Genomic DNA, 23,497 nt, shown 5'->3' with positions numbered 1-23,497 from the left:
AGTATGTGTTCAGTTTAAAATGCAACTATTACAGAAATAGTATAGAGTACACTCAAGATACTAATAGCAGCACAAATAAATAAGTACTGCTTAGTGTATATTCCTCTAGAATTTTTTAATGCATACATGAACACACATAAAACAGTGTCATGTGTTTTTAAAATGAATATACTAATATTCTACTTAGAATATTTTACATCTGGCTTTTATCTAAATAAATGTGCCACATACATTTTTCCATAACATTGTACATAAACTACTTCACTCTTTACTGTCAAATATTATAAATTCAATTCATTTTTGTTGTAGCTGTGTGTGTGTGTGTGTGTGTGTGTGTGTGTGTGTGTGTGTGTGTGTTTTAAGGCCTGCTACATTTTAGAGAAAAGAGAAAAAAAGCTCGGGACAAATATCAGAAAAAGAACAGGGTGTCATAATTTTTTTTAAAGATTAAAAACTACTTTTTGGTCACATTTATCTATTTTTTTCTAAAGTTTATTTTTGACACTAAGAATCCAATCATCTGAATCAATGGGTGGCAGAGAAGAAATAAGGGGGATAAAGAACAGGTAGGTTTTGCTCTTTTGTTCTTTTTCTTTTTTAAACTAACTAACTCAGATCTGTTCCAACCTTCTATCCCTCCTCAGTCAGAAAAACAAGTCGGCTGGCAGAGGCTGGAAGAGGAATTTGGAAAGCCCCAGGCCAGGTGGCAGGCTTCTTTGCTGCTAAATGGGTGTGGGTAACGCAGCAAGGGACTTTCCACTCCTACTTAATGGGGTGCTAACTCTTGGGACAATCAGGGAAATGCTCCAGCCAGAAAACTCATGGCGGATGCGACTTCCCGGATCAGGTCATTTTGGCCCACAGCAACTTCTCTCAATGACTACAACTGAAACAGCCTTTTTCCTTTCCCTCTCAAAGAAACCCTCCCAGCTGGCTTTTATCCCCCCAAAAACTTACGTCACAATTGGCTCGGCCCCCATTCCCACATCTTTGCTCTCTCAGGGTCTGTAAGAAAAGCAAGGAGCACCTCTGTCACGTGAGGCCTACCCCTACCCTCTCCCTCTGCCAGAGCCCACGGAGAAGGACAGGTTCCTCCCGCGTACCAAGTGTTTGAATTCTGCGGAGAGGCTGCCATTGTTGGATTCTTCCATGTTCATGACTTTTGTGTTTGTGCCCAGAATGTTAAATTTCCTGGATCTGAATCACAGGAGAAAAACCAACCACATAAGTCACTGAGTGGCCAGAGGACAACGTTAGACTGAACAGAACAAAAGGAAGCCTCCAGGCTGAACTCACCCTCGGAGAGCTGCTACATCCCCAGAGTCTCTGTTAAGAACACAAACCAGTGTTAATAAAACTGTGTTTCTTTTTAAAAAATCTACTTTAAACACCTGTAATTTACTCTGGTAGAAAAACTGCTGTGTTGCTGGAAATTTCTATCATTCAATTACATTTGTTATGTGAAATATACCAAATCTGTACATGCTTAAGTAGTAGACACAGCTGGTTGTCTACCCAACATCATCTGCTCCCTTCCTAACAGAACTTTGCTTCTCAATACCCTTCCATGCCTACCTCCAGGGGATCCCGATTATTAAGTCCATCAGAACATAACATGCCCACAGTGCAGTGTTCCAGGGGGGTGAGGACATGACCTACACAGTTTCAATCAGACTGGGAAGGAATTACAACCCAGGCTGGATTTATATCCCATAGCTTGTGAACATGAGAAAGGAAGCACATAGCCTTTGCTACAATCAACCATGTTGCAACCCAGAGGGAACTTGGCAATGCAGGTGATGCTTATGATGACAGAGAAGGGACAAACAATTCTGGGTCCTTGATGCCATCAATGAGTCACTGATCTCACCATCAGGAACTTGCCCTAACTCTGCATTTCCAGTTATACTGGGTTGCAAGCTTCCTTATTATTTAAGTCACACTGGATTTTCTGTAAAGGTTTACTGTTACCTGAAACTCAGAGCATCCACATTTGGTATACTATTCCCAGTGTGCCCACTGTCCTTTAACTCTATGTTTTTTTAATATATAGTCTTTTTATATAGTCACATTTCCTGGTCTTTTCCTTTTTATTATTTTACTAGAGACCCGATGCACAAAATTCGTGCAAGGGGCTCGGCCCTCACAGCCGCGGCGCTTGCCTCAGCCCTTGCAGCCCTGGCTTTGGACGTTGGGTTGTCCAGTCTAATTAGCATATTACGCACATGCCTGGGCCGCAGGCTCGATCCCCACTGGGGGGCGTGCGGGGGCAGCCAATCCATGATTCTCTCTAATCGATGATGTTTCTATCTCTCTCCCTCCCTTTCCCTTCCTCTCTGAAATCGATAAAAATATATTTTAAAAAAATAATCAAGCCAAAACCGGTTTGGCTCAGTGGATAGAGCGTCAGCCTGCGGACTGAAAGGTCCCAGGTTCAATTCCGGTCAAGGGCATGTACCTTGGTTGTGGGCACATCCCCAGTAGGGGGTGTGCAGGAGGCAGCTGATCGATGTTTCTCTCTCATCGATGTTTCTAACTCTCTATCTCTCTCCCTTCCTCTCTGTAAAAAATCAATAAAATATATTTTAAAAAATAAAAAAAATAATCAACATCTTTATAGTAGGATTAGAAGTCTACAATCCAGGAATATGATTTGTCACACCACTTTTTACAATATCCCTTCCTCACTAAAATGCCAGTTTTCTTCAAATAGATCTTAAACATTTTGTTTAAGCTGATCACAATATATTTTACTTTTTTTGCTTATTATGAGATTGTTTTTCTATTATAATTTCTAACTGGTTAATGCTACTATATGGTTAAGGTTATTAATTTTGCTTGCTTATTTATTTACTAAACCTAGCACCTTCCTCAAGCCCCTTATTTCATTAAGTAATTATTTTCCAGTTCATTCTGGATGAAATTTCCAGAGAAATAATTGTTATACCCAAAATTAAGAATACATTTTTTTCTCTTTTCTAAGCTCTTAAAGGGGCATGTGCATTTTAATTTTCGAAAGGTACTGTCAAACTTTGAAAATTATTCCATCGTAATGAAGTATAGAACAATTTTTGAAAATCCATTTCCCCTATATATTCTCAGTTTTGTATAATATAAATTGCATTTACAAGTAAAAAATTAAAGAAAAAGAGGGACTCAAGGTCACAATAGCAATCACAACTCAAATCTGTACCACTAGCTCTGTGGTTTTGTGCAGGCATGTAAATGACAATGCTCTGCAAAACTTATGAAAACATTTGTTCAAAAAAACAAAGATCTCTGAATGGAGATAAAGTCTCTTAAGTTCACATGTCTGTCAAAGTGCTCATTTCTCTGTCATTTGAAAAAGAGAAAAAAGAGCCAAGATAAGGAGTACTTACTTGTCAATGCACACTTTAATTTTAAGCTGATAATTTAACTCGGGGAATTTGACCAGCAATCTATTTCAAAAAAGAAGAAGAACAAGTGTCTGAGCAAAAAACAACAACAATCCAGTTTTTAAAAAAAGTTTTAAGAAGTGAATAAATGACAATCCCAAATTCCTCTTCCTGCCAGAACCATCTTTGATCTTAAATTAAGCATCACCCCTTTAGGCCAAAGTTACTGGGGGAAAAAAAAGCCTAAGAACTAAGAACTTGGACAAAGTTGTAAGAGATTCACCAAAGGATAATAAAAGCCATTTCATGAAAAATATTACAGGAATACACGCTCTACAGCTGGTTTTCTTTCTGTTAAACCTGAAACGCAACACAAAACCAAATATCTAAGGGGGAAATTTCACTGCAGAAGGGCAAACCCCAACATACCTGTCTGACTTGAGTGTGAAAGTAACACTTCCCTGCAGGCCCACCACCCATCTGCCCTGTGGTCCCCCTTAGCTTCTAGACCACTAAGCCTTACTCTTTCCCTTAAAATCCTCAGGGAAAAGAAGGCTCAAAGAACAGAAAGAACTGGTATTATTTTGCCCCTTTTTCAAGGCAAACAGAGACACTGTTGTCTCAGAGTGTAGGACTAGAATCATAAAAATATGCCCCTGTAACCTAAAAAAGATGACCATTCCTTAGCTTTTGACAGAAGGAACAAAGAGCAAGTCAATGTTACGCCAACAAATTCCACACCCTCCACAGTACTGTCTGTGCTGCCTGTGAAGAACAACTCCGAATACCGACTCTGCTCCTGTCTAAGAATGCCTCTCAATAAAACAGCTGCCCAGGAGAGAAGCGCCTTGGCCCACCTGACTTTTGTAGTAAACTGGACACCGGTCTTGATGACTAATGGCCGGTCGGGATGCATGGGCATGCAGGGCTGCCGCTCAACCACAAAGGCACTGAAAGAGCAAGAGGACAGCAGTTCACACACTACACAGGGGCCAGCCTTCATCCTGTGCCTGTGAAGTGAGTCAATCTCTTGTGCAAGGATGTAATTGGGGAGGGGGGTGCTGAGGGAAAGGGCCAAGGATTCTAAGTTACCTTTTCATTAAGTTTCTGAAGAGTTCCACAATTCTCTCCTCCAGCATTGGCCGGTGCTGTACAATGGGGTCCCCTTTGTAGGAAACTTTTTGCTGCAACTCCTCCAGTTTCTTAATTTGTTGGCGGGTCTGAAGTTGAGATTCTGCTAATGAGGTTATCCTGCCAATAAAATAAGAAAGTTGCCAGTGACCTAAGGGAGGGTACATGGGTAAATGAGAGGGGGAAAGGTATACTATAGATAAACACTACTATGTAATCCCCTACAATTAGAAAGGGGGACTTATTTTATTGTGGAAAAATAGACATAACAAGAAATTTACCATTTGTATTTGTGCAATTCAGGGGCATTAAATGTGAAAAGGGGGAATTTATTTTTCATTAAATAAGGAAAGGGGAAATTTATCTTGCCTTTTAAAAATAGTCCCTTCCTAAAGTTTTGCATTTCAAAGAGAGAGCTAGGCACAGAGGAAGAAGTGTCAAAACTTATGCTAGTAGGAGGTATTTAACAGAGTTATCACTGGATAGTGACAAGCAATAGAACCCACATACAGATAATGTGAAATATGAAATTTGGCACTCACTTTTTTATCCTAACTTACCCTTGTACCCAAATGTGAAGACTGGGGAAACATTACAGGTAAGACCACCCAAGAAGACGGATTTAAGTTAGCTCTGCCTTTCACTATCTGTGTAACCTTGGCCGACTCCCCACTGTGGGGCTCAATGTCTCCTTGCATGAGAGAAGGGGCTGAACTGCAGGATCCCCAGGAGCCCTCTCAACATCGACTTTCAATGGATCAAAGGATATGACTTTATAGTTCAAAATATTGATAACATGCACATAGAAAAAAGTGAACAGGGAGACAAAGTTTTATTAAGTCTGTCCCTAAGAATAGAAAATATCAGTGTCTCTCCTTGATGGTCTACCACTAGTTTAATAAAGACTAAAAGACCTCAAAGAAAGAAGGTGAAAGATGCAGGGGAGATGGGTAGAGGTGGGACTTCTGAGCTCTCTGACTCCCTTCTGGCACTTAAGTTCTCCCATCCCCAGAACTTAAGCTTTTTGGTTCCCTGACCAGAAAGCATTTAAAACTGCTTTCAGTAAATTAACAAAACTCGGGGTTAGTGAGGATATGAACAGGTATTCTCATGTAGAGTTGCCCTGAATTTTCAACTTCATGCTCTGTGTATCTGGGCTCCCCATCATATCAAGTTTCTCCTAGTTTATTGAAGCTGGTGCAACCCATTCAATTATTGGGCCTTGCATTTCAAGGGTGCTCATAAAGATGTGCTAGATGAATGTGTAAAAGAGCAGATTATAGAAGAACATAAAGAACAAACCCACTAACATGAAAATGCTTGGATTTCTCTCTTTTTGTGTATATATACAATAACAGCTGTCTAGACTGATGGTCACCAAAATCTTAACTGTAGGTAGCTCTGAATAATTCAATTTTAAAATACTTTCTTGTCTTTATTAATTTTCTGGATTTGAACTGTTTCCCCTTATAAAGAGCTTGTACCATTTTAGATTATTTAACTAACTAAAACTTAAAATTTAGTCTTGGCCCTGGCCGGTATGGCTCAGTTGGTTGGAGTGTCATCCCGTACATCAAAGGTGGAGGGTTCAATTCCCAGCAGGGTACATAGCCACGTTGTGGATTTGATCCCCAGTCACGGTGTGTGGGGGAGGCAATGGATCAATGTTTCTCTCCCTCTCTCTTTCTCTCTCTCCCCTTCTTCCACTCTCAAAAATAATTAAAAAACAAAAAAACTTGTTTAAAATTTAATCTGTTAAATACAATAAAACCTAAAACTTTATATAAATTATAAAATAAAACAGATTTAAAGTATAGTAATATAAATACATTTTTATTTTTAAAATTGTCCAAATAAAGTGAAAGCTTTAACTCTTAGAGCTAAATTTGACTATGTAAAAGTCCCCACCTTTGAGATGTAATACCAACACTTTGGGCTTGCAGCTATGATCATAATTTAGCACAGCTTTCTAGAAGGAAAGGAAAAACTTCTCTTTCATCTTTTACTAGTTTTCTAGACAAAAAGTCCCCACCTTTGAGATACAGTACCAACTCTTTGGGCCTGCAGCTATGATCATAATTTAGCACAGCTTTCCAGAAGGAAAGGAAAAACTTCTCTTTCATCTTTTACCAGTTTTCTAGACGATCTAAGCAGATGTTGGGAGGGCCTCCAATGCAAGCAATCTGTTGCCGCCTCTTCCAGTCAGCCAGCTCCTCATCCGTGAGAGTTTTCTGCACATACTCCATAGCTGACAAAAGCCCCGCCAGCTCACTCACGATGCTCTGGTTGGAAACCAAAACAAAAGTCAGTAAACATTTCCTCAGACCATCTCTAACTACATGCTGTGGTCAATTCTAGGGAAGGAACTTAGAAACCAGACAGGTTCTGCCACGAGATCCGGAGATCCCACAGGGTGTGAGACACGCAGAGGGAGTTGTCCCACGCTCTTACTCGCCGCATCTGGTCCAGAGCAGTTAGCATCTGTTCTAGCTGCTGCATCTTCTGCCTGGTCACTGACTGGTTGTTTCCATTCAGATCTTGCATGTCTGTAGAGGAAGGAAAAACTCCTTGACCTGGGGGAACACTCCTTTCCTTAGTAACTAGTCTCCCTTAAGGACACCCACCCCCAAAGTCTGAACACAGAGTCAATAAAAATAAGTCCTGAAACTCAGGTAACACAAACTCACTTTCTACAGGAGATTTATAACATCTCTAATATTCACTTGCCTCCTTGACTCTTGAGGGTTTTATAGTTGAAATCAAAGTCATCCTGGAGATTCTCTACCACTTTCATTTTCTGTTCTAGATCCTGTTAAAGCAAGCAAACAAATACACAGCAGTAGGAAATATTTCCTTGGGGAGAGGGAAAAGAAAGTCTTTGAGAAGAATAAAAACAAAGCCAGTATCACAATGAAAGATATAGGCAGAACCCATAGGCAATCTCCCTAAGGAAAGGGGTCTTTCCCCCAGACCTGCTTTACCTGTACTCGCTTCCGAACATCCTGTAGGTGCTGCTCCAGCATCTGCTGCTTCTCTGTCACCACGGCAGCTGTGGGGTGGTTGGCCTGGCCCCCTTGCTGCCAAAGAAGGGAGTCGACATACATGTGAATGCAGGAAATATGGGGAGAGAAATACCTCTGTCCAGTCTTCATCCCACCCCACTACCCTTCCTGTTTGGCCTGAGATGCTATAGCCATTGTGACAGAAAGGGAAACAGAGGCAGCATGCCAGGCGTTGTAACGGGCAGTTCTGCAGTGGCCAGAACTCTCCGGGTGCTGTCGGGTGGTGTCCAGGAAGCTCTCGCATAGTTTTACCATTGTCCTTGGCTTTTTACCTCTAGGTCACACTATAAGCCTACTCTGTGTATTGCACTAGGAGACCACATGTTGAGCTAAGACATGGTCCCTACCTTCTAAAGCTCATTCTAGGTGAGCATGTAAAAAATTTCAGCACAACTGATGACAGCAGGTTTCGAATGACTATTTAAATGTATGTATCATACAATAACATTTCTGTGGGACAATAAATAACCATTATGTCCAGGGGTGAAATGCCATGTCAAGAGATAGTATTTTGGGGTATAAGGGGAAATTGGTACCTTAAAAATGTCAAATAGTACATGAAACTTAAAAATTACAAGTTTTGTCAAAATAATAGGATATCTTTTGATTAAAAAAAAAAAAAGACCATGTAAAAGCTGTGGTGATCAAGACAGTATGTTATAGGACAGAGATATCAATTAATGAAACAGAATTGAAAGTTCAGTAAAGACATTATATAACCAGTGCTCCAAGTTAGAAATTCCTAGTTGTCTTTGATTTCAGGATCACCAAATCCTCCTGGCTCTGTATTCTGTAATCTCAAATTGATCTCTAGTGTCACTGGCTCAGTTTCAACCCCAACTGTTGATCTTTTTGCCTCTGATTGCTCTCACTTCCAAACAGAAGTCTCCCAAATAGCCCTAGCTGGTTTGGCTCAGTGGATAGAGTGTCAAGCCTGTGGACTAAAGGGTCCCAGGTTTGATTCCAGTCTAGTTTCGGGCTTGATCCCAAGTAAGGGGAGTGCAGGAGGCAGCCAATCAATAATTCTCTCTCATCATTGATGTTTCTATCTCTCTCTCCCTCTCCCTTCCTCTCTGAAATAAATATATATATATATTTTTTTTTTAAAAGAAGAAGTCTTCAAAATAAATAGAAACATGCCAGTTTTAGAGGGAACCATTCTCTTCCTTTTCCATGGTTCCTACCCAAGCCCACAGAATACAAACTTCTCTTAGAAGTTTTGAGAAGGCTACCTCCAACCCTACCTATTCCCTTCATCAGGGGTGACTCATCTGATTGGTGAGATTGAGAGAAAGATTACACAGAAATCTTCAAAGAACCCAGCACTCAAGCTGGTGCCTGCTCCCACTCTTGCCTCCTGCGGCACATGTGGGCAGGAGTGAGGGCCTGGTCTCTAGAAGCAGTTCTAGAGACTGATCTCTGTGTTCGGTGGGTGTGAGTCTATGGTCTCTGAAGCTCCATACAGAGAGTTGGAAAAAGTGCTGCTCTATAAACCCAATCTCTCCACCCCAAGATCTAACTCAGGGGCCAGACCTCAGAAAGCCCTATGTTACCCACCCAACCCATGCTTTCCAGTCTTGTTTTACTAACAATTCAGCTGATATTTTCATCTGTATTCGACTCCCAGGTCTATTTTTCAATTGGTACTGCACTTAAAGGGGGAAAATGGATGTGATTCATTATCACCCACAGAAGCCAGCCTCTAATACTTCCATAAACTATGGTCTCCCACTGCTTCCAGGTATAAACGTCTCAGCCCAGCCCAGACAGATGTTTCACACAACCTCCTAACAATCTAAACCTTCCTGTCCTGTGCTTCAGGCACCCCAAACCACCCGCTCTTCCCCGATACAGCATGTTTTCACACTCTCCCTCCCCACACACTGTCCACCCTGCCAGGCCTGTGCTTCTGCCCAAACACACCTGAACTCATTCACCTGCAAACCCAGTGTCACTTTTTGCTCTCCTGGGTAACATTATTCAACTTCCCTAGACAAAATGACTCACATCCTCCTGTGTGTTTTTCTCACATTGAGTGTTCGTGTACCTATAATCCCAACTAGACCAAACATTCTGGTAGCAGGGATCACGTCTACTCGTCCTTCTACCTCCCTGTGCTATACCCATAAAAGACACTTAAAAATATGCCAGATGATGTAAACAGAGAAAATAACAGTGAGGCTTAGATTGAGGCCTCAGATATCCAACTGGTAGCTCTATGTCAAGGGCTGCAAACTTTCTAAGGGCAGGTGGTAAATATTTTTGGCATTGTGGGTCATATAGTCCCTGCCACAAGCACTCAGTCCTGCCATTGCAGCACAAAAACAGCCACAGACAATGCACACAATAATGTGTGTTGCTGTGTTCTAAAAAAACTTTATTTATAAAGACAGCCTAGAAATTTATCATAGGGAAATCAAAGCATGAATATATAAAGACACATAGAGAGATACTACAGTAGTGTTTATAATGCGGGGGGGGGGGGGGAGAATGAAGTGAATGTCTATTGAAGGGGAAATAACTAAATAAATTACAGCAGCAACTCTACACCAGACTAAAATGCAGCGAATTAAAAAAAAATGAGTTAGCTTTCTATTACTTAACTTATTAGGATTTACATGATATAATATTAAATGAAGAAAGCAAGATGAAGGGAAGTAAACCCATTTAAATATACTGTGAGAGGGAGGAGGAGGGGGGAGGAAAAGCTCATATAAACTATGTAAAACATAGTTTTATATAGTTTATATGAGCCTGGAGAAAGGTGTGGAGATACACACACACACAGCAGACTATTAATGTTGCTTTCTTGGGAAGGAACAATAGAGGGGGTGAGTGACAGTTCAGATTTTTACAAAAACTTTCTTCCTTGTACTTTTCTGTAATGTTTTAATTTTTTTTAATGGGTAAGAATGTATTATATACTCAGGAAAAAAATAAAGTTTTTTTCATTGTATAAAATTTAAAAGCCCAAAACACCCAGTTAACACCCACTTCTACCCTGGAGGGCAGTGTACACCCTAACGACCATATAAGAGCAAGCACATCTTTGTACACAAGAAGGGAAGCACATCTTCACTAGCACTGTGTTTCTTCCCAGGTCTCACCTGGGCTGCAGTGGCTGCAGTTTGGAGGAGGCGGGACTCTTCCCACAGGCACCGGGCCACAATTCGAGCAATCTCCATAGGCTTCTCAAGATACCTGCTCTATAAGTAGGAGAGAAGGAGAATGAAAAGCAGCAGTAGACTGAGGAGATGTGGACCAAATTTTGCTGACTTAAAGCTAAACTCCTCATAAATGGAGCGTTACATTTACTACATGAAACAATAGCACAAAGGCCTCAAAGCCTGGCTGCAATTAGCAAGAGATGACGGGGAGAAGAGCAGCAAGGCAGTCATGATGAGCTGTACTACTGTGAGAGGAGGCACATCTGATTGTTGGGACAGTCTGTTATCCTGGTCTTATAGGGAGGTGATACACTTTGTCCAGGAGCATCCAATTATGGCCAAACCTTTAACATTTGAAAGTAAGAGTTGTCCGGCTGGCCAGAGTGGCTCAGTTGGTTGAGTATCATTCTGTGCATCGAAGGGTTTTGTCAGTGTGATTCTTAGTCAGGGCACATACCTAGGTTACGGGTTCAATCCCCAGTCGGGGCAAGGGGGCAGGTATGGAAAGCAAATGATGGATGTTTCTCTTTCTCTCTCTCTCCCTTTCTATCTCTAAGCATGTCCTGGGGTAAGGAATGAATGAATGAATGAATGAATGAATGAGTCATCTTCCTATGAGGGGACCTGGTTACAATCGTTATTAACATAATATTAACATAACATAATATTAACATAATATTAACATAACATAATATTAACATAACATAACATTAACATAACATAACAATCAGGTTATTACTTCAACTAACTAAAGAAGTGAATTTCAAGTAATGAAATTCACTTCTTTAGTGAATTTAGTGATGGTCATGGGTTAGCATATTGAGATTTGAGAAAGGGCGAATTACTTCTCCTTATATTTAAAGTACAAGATAGGTTCTCATTATTTAGCCAACTAAGAAAAGATACTGTCAGGAAAGAAATCTAAAACCCTTGTCTGGTTCAGTTTCTCATCACACCTGAAGGAACTGCTTGATTCTTCGCAGATTGTGCTGATAAAGAACATTTGATTCTTGTAGAAAGCGGCTGTACTGCTGGTCAATCTCACCCAGGAGATTATGAAACACCAAAGTGGCGTGTGATTCTTTGCTGGCTGCATAAGCCCTAGGAAAAGAAAGAATAATAAGGAATGATTCTGAAACCTACACACACATCACCATCAATGAGGAAAAAACAAAGGCAAAGGAGGAAAAAAACAAGGCAAAACCAATACTTTAACCCACTCATCATTTTTGATTTATCTTGCTCAGCAACAATAAATATCAGCAATTTAATAATTATAAATAATTATTCTAGATACTATTAGCCATTGTCATAGTCTATACTTATAAAATATTTTAGTGAAGTGGACTGATATGCTTTTTGCTTTAAATTCTCAGTCAACTCTGTGGTCAGATTATTAGTAACAAATATGCAATCCCAGGGTAGGGTAGGACAGCCTATCTCCTATAGTTCTGAATCACCTCCCTGGCACTTCGCCAAATTCTGGAAAAGTTAGGTCATAGGCCTGAATTAAACCAAAATTAATAGGTGAATCTGAACACCTTAAAGTGAAATAGTTGTTGGAATTTTGTGCCATTATCTCCTCTATAAACAAGTCTATTTCTCTTAGTCTGTGTCTCTCTCCTTTAATTAAAGAGGAATGAGAAGGACCCAAACTTCTACCCATGACAGAATTTTCATTCAAAGAAATATTTGCAGCGTGTCTCTGAAGCGTAAAAACACTAGAGGATCTCAACAGGTGTCAGATCCAAATCAGTCCTAAAAATTTTTACCAGCAAGCAGGCTGATGTGCCAAGAGTCAGTTGCTGGTGTGTGTTTTTAATATAGAAAATGTTTATACAAGACTAAGAGTACCTCTTTACCTCCTTATCTCTTTTACCCCATCACCTGTACCCATACATTATTCAATGAAATAGAACAGTTACAATCATACTTCTTGATGCAAATCAAAACCTAACAATTTGGAAGTTTCTCAAGAAGGACTTACTAATTTCTTTTTAAATATATTTTTATTGATTTCAGAGGGGAAGAGAGAGGGAGAGAGATAGAAACATCAATGATGAGAGAGAATCATTGATTGGCTGCCTCCTACATACCCCCTACTGGAGATTGAGCCCACAACCTGGACATATGCCCTGACCAGGAATAGAACCAGGGTCCTCCTGGTTCATAGGTTGTCACTCAACCTCTGAGCCACACTGGTTAGGCAGGACTTACCAATCTTGACTCTCAATCCAAGGGGCCAGGAACTGCCGCAGCTCCATTGGGAAGCTGTCACTGTACAGCTGATGAAGCTGCTCCAGGTACCGTGTGTCGAGCTGCTGTAGCTGATTCCATTGGGCCATCCTGCTGGAATCAGGGGTCTCAACTGTAAACCAAAGTGTTCATGTGGTTACTACAAGCCCCGGTAAGGTAAACAATCTAGAAATACCCTATGTACCCAACACAGGCATCAGGTTTGTGATTAGGGAATAAAAGATGCTTTGGAAAGGATCCTGGCATGTCTCTCCCAGTTTAGACCAACACATTCACATTCACAATCTCTACTTAAGGAACCACATCACAGCTTCTTCTAAACGAGAGGACAATATGGGCATGATGCCAAGTTCAATAATCATCTACCTGAGGAATGTGAAGTTGAAAAATTACTTCCAGAATTCCATTTCCTCATTTATAAAATAGAGATCACAATTCCCACCCCTCCGGGCTGTTGAAATAATATTTCTAAGCACCCAGCTCAGTGCCTAGCTTACAACAGATGCTCAACAGGTGTCAATTCCTTTCTTTCTACCCTATACCCCTTTTAAGTGAACTGGGAGGTATATACAGTAAACCTGAACTAAGACCAAAATGTGGGTTGTGGATGTTCAGGGAGGACAGAGCTAATTCCAAGACTATAGGTTTAAGAGTATAAGCAAGGATCTAACTGGGATTCTCCCACTCAACAAAAAGTAATTTTGTCTTATAAATTTCTCAGTCTGAAATGAGAGAGAAGAGAAGCTAAATACCGGGCATATACGTTGTCCTCAGGTTAGTGAATACCCCAGGGAAAAGTTCAGTTATGGCAAACCAATCTGGCTGACCACCTTTAGTCCTCTTTCTGAATAGCAACACCAACTAAGTAGTCTTGAGAAATTGTGAAAGTAACAGCAAGTAATAGCCAAAGACTAAGGAATGTACAGATCAAAGTATATTGAGATGGTTCTCTGGGATAGTAAGAACATTTAAGGAAAGACTGAATATATACAAAAACATACACTTAACTGGACTTCTTGATTTATTTCTCAGAGTAGGCCACATGTTACATGCTGAAGCACTGTAACCATGGTGTGTATTACCTCAACAGGAAATCAAAGGTCACTAGAACTCTCTTCCAACATTCACATTAGAGCCAAGTTAAAATATGCCTCCTAGGCTAAAAGCAAAGGGATCCGCCTTATGTTTCCAAGGACCTGATTTGCATAGAAATCTGTCTAACACGCCAATTTATGTAGATTCTACTGCAATTTGAATGTAATGAAATAAGGTAGCCACTTCCCATGTGTGGCTATTGGACACGTGAAATGTGGCTGGTTCAAACTGAGATGTGCTTTAAGTGTAAAATACACTTTAAATAAAGTAAAATATCTCATTGGTATTGAATTGATAATATTTTGGATATATTGGGGAAACTAAAATATATTATTAAAATGAATTTCACCCATTTCTTTTTATTTCTCTTAATATAGCTATTAACAACTTTAGAATTACATATGTGACTTGCATTCCACTTTTGTTGGACACTGATGCTCTTATGTAACCAAAAAACTGTGGTTCTTCTAACAAAGGATTTAAAGAAATAGACACTTACTTTTCAAAATATACTCCAGTGTTATTATAAATTTGCTTATCTTAGATACAAACATAGAGCTCTCACAGTCTGCTCCCTGAAGTTCTAAGGTAAAACCACAAAGCAGCATCCCATATATATCTGATCAGTTATAGATTAACATTGGAATCATGCATGAATATTTGCATTTTCAAACTAATATACTAGTACTCTTAACAAATTACAAGTTGATGAAAGTAGTCCAATTCATTTCCGGTCCATAATTCAGAGGGTTTTTGCTGTTGTTTTAATTTCAGTTGGGGTTTTAGTAAATAGAACAGTAATTGTGCTATTTCTTAAATCAGAAACTAGCTAATAGTTTTTTCCATAAAATTAAAGCACCAAAAGTGACTCATGTTATGTTCTACTTCTTAGTCTAATCACTGTAATAGTTATCATATATATATATATGCTAATATCATATATATATATAATAGTTATCATATATCCTATATAATAAAGGACTAATATGCAAATCAAACGAATGGCGGAATGACCGGTCACTATGACGCGCACTGACCACCAAGGGGCAGACGCTCAATGCAGGAGTTGCCCCCTGGTGGTCAGTGCGCTTCCACAGGGGTAGCGCCGTTCAGTCAGAAGCCCTGAGCCGGGCTCACGGCTGGTGAGCACAGCAGGTGGCAGGAGCCTCTCCCGCCTCTGCAGCAGCACTAAGGATGTCTGACTGCTTGCTGGCTTAGGCCAGCTGGGTGGGGAGTGGCCTAAGCCATCAGTCGGACATCCCCCAAGGGCTCCCAGACTGTGAGAGGGCGCAGGCCGGGGTGAGGGACCCGCCAGTGCACGAATTTCGTGCACCGGGCCTCTAGTATAAAAAAGTTATATAAAAGAATACATTTTTTAATAGTTATAAATTAAAGCCAAAGAGCAGGCAGCATTTTCGAGGAGGACATGGGCAAAGAGTCAGATAGTGATCTCCTTAATGTCTGCTTAGCTACAAACCATATTTAACTAACAGGGGCCACAGAGCAATCAGACCAAATGCTCTTCATAACAAGAGCATATCCCTAAGAGAGCACTAGCCAAATTGTCTAGGAAAACCACTGCCAACTAGCTTTGCGGTAATTGTTTTACTGGGAAAACAATTTAAAAGATCTAACTTTATTTCACAATCTCAATTCTGATTTTTCAAATTATAATCTAAAGAACCTCACTTAATTATTTTTTTTAATTTATTCATTTTTTTTTGGGGGGGGGGACAGAGGGAGGGAGGAAGAGACAGACAAACAGAAACATCAATTTGTTATTCCACTTATTTATAAATTCATTGGTTGATTCCTGTATGTGCCTTGACCTGGTAACAAACCCTCATCCTTGGCTTATTGGGATGATGCTCTAACCAACTGAGCTACCCGGCCAGGGGCCCCTATTCTAACTAAAGTATTTCTTATCAATGGAATAATCCTAAACCTGAGAGTCAATAACCACTTTCACTGAACCCCAGAACACAGAAAGTGATTTGCACAACAATTTAAGTGCCAAGTACCATTCCGGGTGCATAGGAGAGAAAACAATACATTCCATACAGTGGCTGTCTTAGGGTATGACATAGGGCTTACTTCTCCCAAGGTGTTTGCTAAATTTAGGTTAGAAGATAGCAAATGTTAGCATATGAAGGAAAAGTGTGATACTGTTTTCTACAACTGAAGAGGAAAGAAAAAGAAAATGAAACAGTAAGTCACCAAAGACTTTCTGGACTTTTCTAAACAGGAATTTCTCAACCCCTTGGGGATAGCTTTACCAACAACAAGTCATAAGGCAAACAACTATTGTCTAATGGGGAACTTATTACTGTAAAGATCACTAGAAAAGTTTGTCCAAAATCACAGTTCTCATTTATAAACTTCAATCTAAAGTAACCAAGGGCAAGTTGAGAACACAAGTCAGGACCACTTACCAAAGGGTTTCATTACATCATTTAATAAAACTTCTTTTAAAATAAGACTTGTATTTCACAATCATGCACCAGTGGGTTTACAACAGGGGACCAGGTGGGAGGGTAGAAAAGTGAGGAGAGGGAGGAAAATCATTCAGAACAGAAAGTGATCTAAAGATAATTTCTGTTTCACCTTGCAATGTATCACATGATTTTTCTTTGGGTGTTGGCTGTAGTCTATATTAGAAATGCCTAGATCTTAAATAGCGCATACTTGTATTTTATCTGTTGCCTACACTAAGCTCCTCTTTGCTGTCAGGAAAGGCTCAGTCAGTGGCTAAGGCAATCAAAGTATAAAGAAATACACTTGCATTAATTTCTTAAAAAACCAGTCCTTTTGAGAGTATATTTTTAGCCCAGCCAGTGTGGCTCAGTGGTTGAGCATCGACCTATAAACCAGGAGGTCACAGTTTGATTCCCGGTCAGGGCACATGCCCGGGTTGTGGGGCTCGCTCGATCCCAAGAAGGGACATGCAGGAGGCAGCTGATCAATGATTCTCTGTCATCATTGATGTTTCTATCTCTCTCTTCCTCTCTGAAATCAACAGAAATATATATATTTAAAAATATATATATATTTCTTAGCCCTGGCCGAATAGCTCAGTTGGTTACAGCATCATCCCGATACACCAAGGTTGCAGGTTGGATCCCCAGTCAGGACACATACAAGAATGATCCAATGAATGCATAAACAAGTAAAACAACAAATCAATGTTTTTCTCTCTCAAATCAATCAATGAAAGTTTTTTTAAAAGAAGAGGAGAAAAAGTAAAAGGCAATTAATGCTAGACAAAGACACTCAATTTTTATGAAACTTTCACTGTAGGATGAAAGGTGTAATGAATGATAGGAGTCCAAATTTAAATATTAAAGTTTTAACTATTTAATCATTGTTAACTTAACCATTCATAATTACCCTAGATGGTAAGACTTTGAAATTTCAAATTTAAAAAATAGATAATTCAAAGTAAGTATCCATGTATAATAAACATATAATTTCATTGCTTACAAATCCCAATAGCACCTTTATAAGGTTTAAAGACTAGATGTTTGCCTTTATAATAAGTCTATATCTAAATCTAATTTTGATTTCCCAGAAAGACAAAATGTTAGCACTTGAGTGCCCAATCTGAACTATACTTATTGTAACACTCAATTACAAATAATAGGATTTGTTTTACAGTCAGAAACCAACTCTTCCTTGCAAAAATGGACATTGAGATATAAGAAAAATTGAATTAGAGTTCCCCACTAATGTGGCAAAATTGAATATATGAAAGAAGTACTAAATTCCTGGGGAGTAGAGCTTGGAGAAATAAGGAAAAGGACAGTTTTCATGACACTCTGGAGCACTCTAACCCCCCAAAAGTCTATTTCCCTCATTCTTCTTACCTCCCTTTAATTCTTCTAGGAAGAGTTAAAGCCTCTTGTGCCAAGCACATTATTTTCTCCATTCCAAATCTGATCACTAGCACTACCTTTGCATAGTTATCTAGTGTATATCCAGAAACAGAGAGGATAAAAATTATCAGATTTACAGTTAACTTTAAGAGGCAGAGACTACCAGGAATTTGAACAGCAAAAGGAAAGGAAACCTAGTGCTCTAATCCTTGAAGGACAGCCAGGGTTTTAAAAACAAAACCAAAAGCATTACCCCAAATCTAGTGCATACTCAGCTGTCTTTGGGAAAAAGATTCTGAGAACTATGAATTACCAAGACCTCTTATTATTTCTAAGCTAATAATGGTAAGAAATTTAAAGAAACAAACTGACGTATTTTCCATACTTCATTTGGGATAGATACTATATTTTATCACAAATACTTCAGATTAAAGGAGCAAGAACGTAACAAACATAAATCTCTCCAAATTGAAAGTAATATGGACATGCTTCATCAGTTACTAAGTGCACAGTTTATGGTTAAAGCTGCCTGAAAACTGGTCTGACTCTATATGAAAACCACAAAACAGACAGAATTTGTGTGTCACACAGTCTCCCCACTTTGTGACACTTCCACTCCTTCACCCAGATACACTGCTCCAAAGCAGTGGGGTATGAGGCCAAGGAAATGAGACTTTATACTGGCTGGGCCGGGGTGCAAACCCTGACTGCCATTTATCAGCTATTTGTTTGGAAAACATTACCTGATTACTGAACAGGCTTCTTCTTCAGTAAAATGGAGAAGTACCCCTCTTTAAAGGATTGTTGTAAGAGTTTAAAAAAAAACACACCACACACAACATAATGAATGTACAGCATCCCTCCTATATAGTAAGAGACTGGGTGTACCTTACTGCTGTATAGTTCCTCCCCACCCCACCCGCCACGGCATCCCTTTCATCAACATATCTTATGCTAAATGAATTTCCTCAATGCCCTGGGACACAGATTAATTCCTCAGATTAGCCAAGTTAAATGATAAAGTCAGCTTTCCCTGCTCTGTAAAACACATGCATTTTAATGGGCCTTTGTACCATATCCTAAGGGAGGAAGTTAGTAATGCTGTGATTTGGTGTATGTAAGGAGACAAGGGGAGGACAGGAGGGTTAACTGGTGCCCTTATCCAATATCTCCACCTGGTTTACCTGAGGATAGCTCCAGGTCCTAAAAAGACTAAGGGAAATACATTAAGTGCTCCAGCAGAGTGGCTCAGTTGGTTGGAGCATCGTTCCAGGGTACACAGAAAAGGTGGCAGGTTCGATTCTCAATAGGGGGCGTGCAGGAAGCAGCCGATCAATGATTCTCATCATTAATGTTTCTTCTATCTCTCCCTCTCCCTTTCTCTCTGAAATCAATTAAAATATATATATATATTTTTAAATCACCTTGGTTTAAGAGCAATCCAAATAACTAATAATTATGGCTAATATTTATATAGTACTTACTATGTGTCAGCCACTGTTTTAAGCACTTGATATTTATTTATTTATTTATTTATTTATTTATTTATTTATTTCTCACACAATCCTATGAGATAGATGCTATTTTTATCCCCATTTTACAGAGGAGAAAACTGAGGCACAGGATTTTAAGTGAGTCACCCAAGGTCGTACCGGTAGTAGGCATGGAGTTGGAATCCTAACCCAAATACAGTAGTCTGTTTTCAAAGTTCCTGCTCTTAGCCATTATGCTACAGTGGGAGTTTTAATTGATCTTTAAGTAACTCATGAGTTAACCATGATACCAAGTCAATGTAACTTTATAGTATGTTAACAGACATATATAGTGTTACAACTAAAGGATCTATTAGTCCTGCTGAAACTGAACCATATCTAGAATGATATTCTAATTGTATCACATTTTTAAATGGCACACTGAAAAACAAATACATACTCCTAGGGTGTAAGGAGTCCAAAAACTTGAATGTTTTGCCCAGTAAAAAGGCTTGAGGAACAGGAAAGAGGGGTTAGCAGAGAAAAAACTAAATAATGGAAGAGTGGCTCTTCAAATACTTGGAGATCTCCACATGAAAAACGTAAATCAGCCCTAGCCGGTTTGGCTCAGTAGATAGAGCGTCGGCCTGCGGACTCAAGGGTCTCGGGTTCGATTCCAGTCAAGGACATGTACCTTGGTTGCGGGCACATCCCCAGTAGAGGGTGTGCAGGAGGCAGCTGATTGATGTTTCTCTCTCATTGATGTTTCTAACTCTCTATCCATCTCCCTTCCTCTCTGTAAAAATCAATTATATATATATATATATATATATATATATATATATATATATATATGTAAATCACTCCAAAACTGGAATCTGTTTCCCCATAACATCTACTCCGAATTCTGTCCTTAGAGTGATTTCCTCTGTATGCAGAGGTTCCAACCCCTGGCTGCAGATTAGAATTATAAGGGCAGATACTTTTTAAAATAAATAAATACAGAGATTCGTGGCAACCAAACCAGATGTGAAATCAGAATTGCTGAGGGTGGGAACCAGGTTTCGACATTTAAAAGCTCATCAGATGATGCTAATGTGTGGCCAGACTGAGAACCTGGGAATACAGAGCAGAGGTCAGAGCTCAACTCTGGATGCACATTAGAATCACCTAAGGAACTGTGAGAAGCCAGACGTTGGTCTTTACACTAGCTGGACTCAATAATAATCTTCAGGATGGGGTCCAGGCAGCTGTCATGAAGCAGAACATTGCAGAAACTACATAAGGGGACTCTGACGTGAGATGAGGTTGGAGAAGACTCTCATGTAAGCCACATGAAGAAATAGGGCAATGGTGAGGTCTGCAAAGCTTGAAGCAGACAAATGATCATTTGCTTTACATTTCAGAAAGATCCCTTAAGATGAAAGGATCAAGGTAAGAGGTGGTGGCGGCCCAAACTTGGGTAGCAGCCTCAGAAATGCTTTCACACAGACATCTTCCAGAGACATTAATGAGGAAGACAGCATGGGACTTGGTGACTGTTTGAAGGGCAAAGGTGACCAGAGAAAGGAGTGAGGGACAGACTCCCACGTTCCTGTCGCGTTTGGTGTTCAAATGGAGGTTAAATGCTCACCCTGAGAAATGTCACAGCAGTAATTCTGATACTGGAAGAGCAACTGGGCTGGATGGCCTCTAAAGACTCTTCAGTCTATAAATTATGATCAGGTTCCATCCCCTCAAGACATAAGGTTACTGCAATCCAAGAATAAATGCTGCAGTATAAGTAGTAAATTGATATTTAACCAAAAATATCAGAACCCAGCACACACACCCTTCCCCCAAGAAAAGGCAACAAAGAAAATCGGACAGAAATCTCAGAGCCACAATGCAGCTGGGCCACAAGAGCTTTGAACTGTCTCCCCACATATGCTTGCCTCCTTCCAGTCCATTTTCCACATTGTAGAGAGACATTTTCAAGACATAGACTTGATCTTGCTACTCCCCTACTTAAAACCCCATTGATGACCTTGCATTGTTCTTAAGTTGAGAAACAAAATACGTAATATTATGTCAGAAAAGTGTTGTGCTTAGAGCATGGATCCTGGAGCTACAGTGCCCAGACCTGAATCCTGGCTCCACCACTTAAATGTATGTGAGAGAGTGCCAGTTATTTTGCCTCTTTGTGCCTCAGTTTCCTCATCTGTAAAAAGGGGGGGAAAACAGGACTTACCTCACAGGGTCATTGTTAGAACTAAAGATTAATGTACACAAAGCGCTTAGGACACAGCTGGCACACAGTATATAAGTGTTGGTAAGTGCTGACGGCCTGGCTAGCCCTGCCTTTCTTGTGTCAGCTGGCACCAGCCTACTGGCCGAGCTCCTGGCATTGCCTCTGCTCTTCTCTCAGCTACTCAAAAATACCAAGGCCTCCCTCCACAGGCCTTCCTTCCATCACCACCACCACTACTTAGACCCAAGCACTATGACTCCATAACTTGCACTTGTAACCGCTATACTGGACCGACCCCAGTATTCGGCAGAATGAATAAACCGCTGGTATGAATTACAACTACATTGATAAGCCAGATTCTCCCAGGCGAGGACACTGCATCCACTAAAAAGTATTCTGAGAAGCAGACCAACTTTCAATTTTGCTTTTTGAAAAATTAAAAAATTACCCAGCAGTATCCTTAAGAGTAAAATCACAGCATATCCCCCAGCTCAAAAATATAACTAACTTCTCATTGTCCATTACAAAATCTTTATCCCTGTCTAAGGCTCTCCAACTCCTCAGCCCACTTAGGCCACCTCCAGCTCTTCTCCAGCCTCAAGATGACTTCAAAATGTCCTGTCTTCCATCAAGTCAACTTATCTCCTTCTCCACCCCCACCCCTACAGACTTTGTTCCATTCTCACAGATAGTCTCACCTAAACTGTTTTTCTCCTTGGTGGCATTATATGTCCCTTTCCAGCCAGTGTTAGAGGCTTTCCCTAACTCACCTGTGGCCCAATCACTGCTTTAACTCTGAATGCCTGAAGTACTTACTAATACTGTCGTAATATGATGTATGCAGCTGAGGCTTTTTCTTGTTTTAATTCCATTTCCTCCATTTGAGAAGCTCTCTGCTGGCAACCCTCATGTATCATTACTATTCAGAGCTTCCAATGGGATATTAGATTTAAGACACCAAAAAATTTCCTTTAGAGTTTCCTTTACTCACATTTGTACACACACATAAATACCACCTTGCCGAAACCGGTTTGGCTCAGTGGATAGAGCGTCAGCCTGCGGACTCAAGGGTCCCAGGTTCGATTCCGGTCAAGGGCATGTACCTTGGTTGCGGGCACATCTCCAGTAGGAGGTGTGCAAGAGGCAGCTGATCGATGTTTCTCTCTCATCGATGTTTCTAACTCTCTATCCCTCTCCCTTCCTCTCTGTAAAAAATCAATAAAATATATTAAAAATAAAAAAATAAAAAAATAAAGATGGAAGGTAAAAAAAAAAAAATACCGCCTCCACTGCAAAAGTTTCTGGTGAACAGTCACGATGGCCACAATACTGGAAAGTATGGCACCCATAAGACTTCTGCATCTGGGAAAACAAGATAAACTCTACCCTGTATGACTGGCTACCTAGAATTTGGAAGTTTTTCCAGAGAGAAGCAAAGCATCCTTCCAATGAGCTGTGAATGCTAATGGACTCACTCTCACAGGGATCAGAGGCAGGCTGCCAACTTTTTAAAACAGAAAGAGTATAGCCTTTGAGAAACAACTGTAGGTTGGGCAAGCAAATCATCATGTCATAATTTCCAAGCTTGAAGGCAACTGATGGGAGGAGAAGGGCAAGTTGCTGGAAAAGCCTGTGAGTTCTGTTATCTTTGGCCAAAGCCCAAATAAGAATCCTAAAAGCATCCACTGATCTAGAATGCAATGTAAGTTATTAATATTCTTTTAAGACAGGCAAATGAAATAAAGCAGAGAAAGGAAACAAATTGCTGAATCTCAACATCACAAACCAACAATATAGATCAATACTTTTTGAAGAGAAGGAAGACTCTTTTCTCA

At 40.0% G+C, this 23,497-nt stretch overlaps 1 protein-coding gene across 4 annotated transcripts in view; it reads right to left on the bottom strand.

The window, feature by feature from the left end:
• Nucleotides 1-23,497, bottom strand: part of STAT3 (signal transducer and activator of transcription 3) — a 50,381-nt gene that overhangs the window by 10,525 nt on the left and 16,359 nt on the right. For all 4 annotated transcript variants that reach the window (XM_079798525.1, XM_079798527.1, XM_079798526.1 and 1 more), the window contains exons 2-14: nt 12,955-13,105; nt 11,694-11,838; nt 10,678-10,776; nt 7,490-7,585; nt 7,236-7,317; nt 6,960-7,054; nt 6,639-6,790; nt 4,470-4,628; nt 4,235-4,327; nt 3,381-3,440; nt 1,297-1,326; nt 1,104-1,197; nt 958-1,005 (exon numbers count right to left, since the gene is read on the bottom strand). In XM_079798525.1, the coding sequence (XP_079654651.1) occupies nt 958-1,005; nt 1,104-1,197; nt 1,297-1,326; nt 3,381-3,440; nt 4,235-4,327; nt 4,470-4,628; nt 6,639-6,790; nt 6,960-7,054; nt 7,236-7,317; nt 7,490-7,585; nt 10,678-10,776; nt 11,694-11,838; nt 12,955-13,082 (1,281 nt within the window). In that variant the 5' untranslated portion in view covers nt 13,083-13,105. The remainder of the gene's footprint in view (nt 1-957; nt 1,006-1,103; nt 1,198-1,296; nt 1,327-3,380; nt 3,441-4,234; nt 4,328-4,469; nt 4,629-6,638; nt 6,791-6,959; nt 7,055-7,235; nt 7,318-7,489; nt 7,586-10,677; nt 10,777-11,693; nt 11,839-12,954; nt 13,106-23,497) is intronic.

Source organism: Cnephaeus nilssonii (assembly GCF_951640355.1).
Source record: "Cnephaeus nilssonii genome assembly, chromosome: 19".
Taxonomy (NCBI): domain Eukaryota; kingdom Metazoa; phylum Chordata; class Mammalia; order Chiroptera; family Vespertilionidae; genus Cnephaeus; species Cnephaeus nilssonii.
The sequence above is the reverse complement of the archived record's forward strand: the minus strand, read 5'-3'. Positions and strand labels throughout refer to the sequence as shown.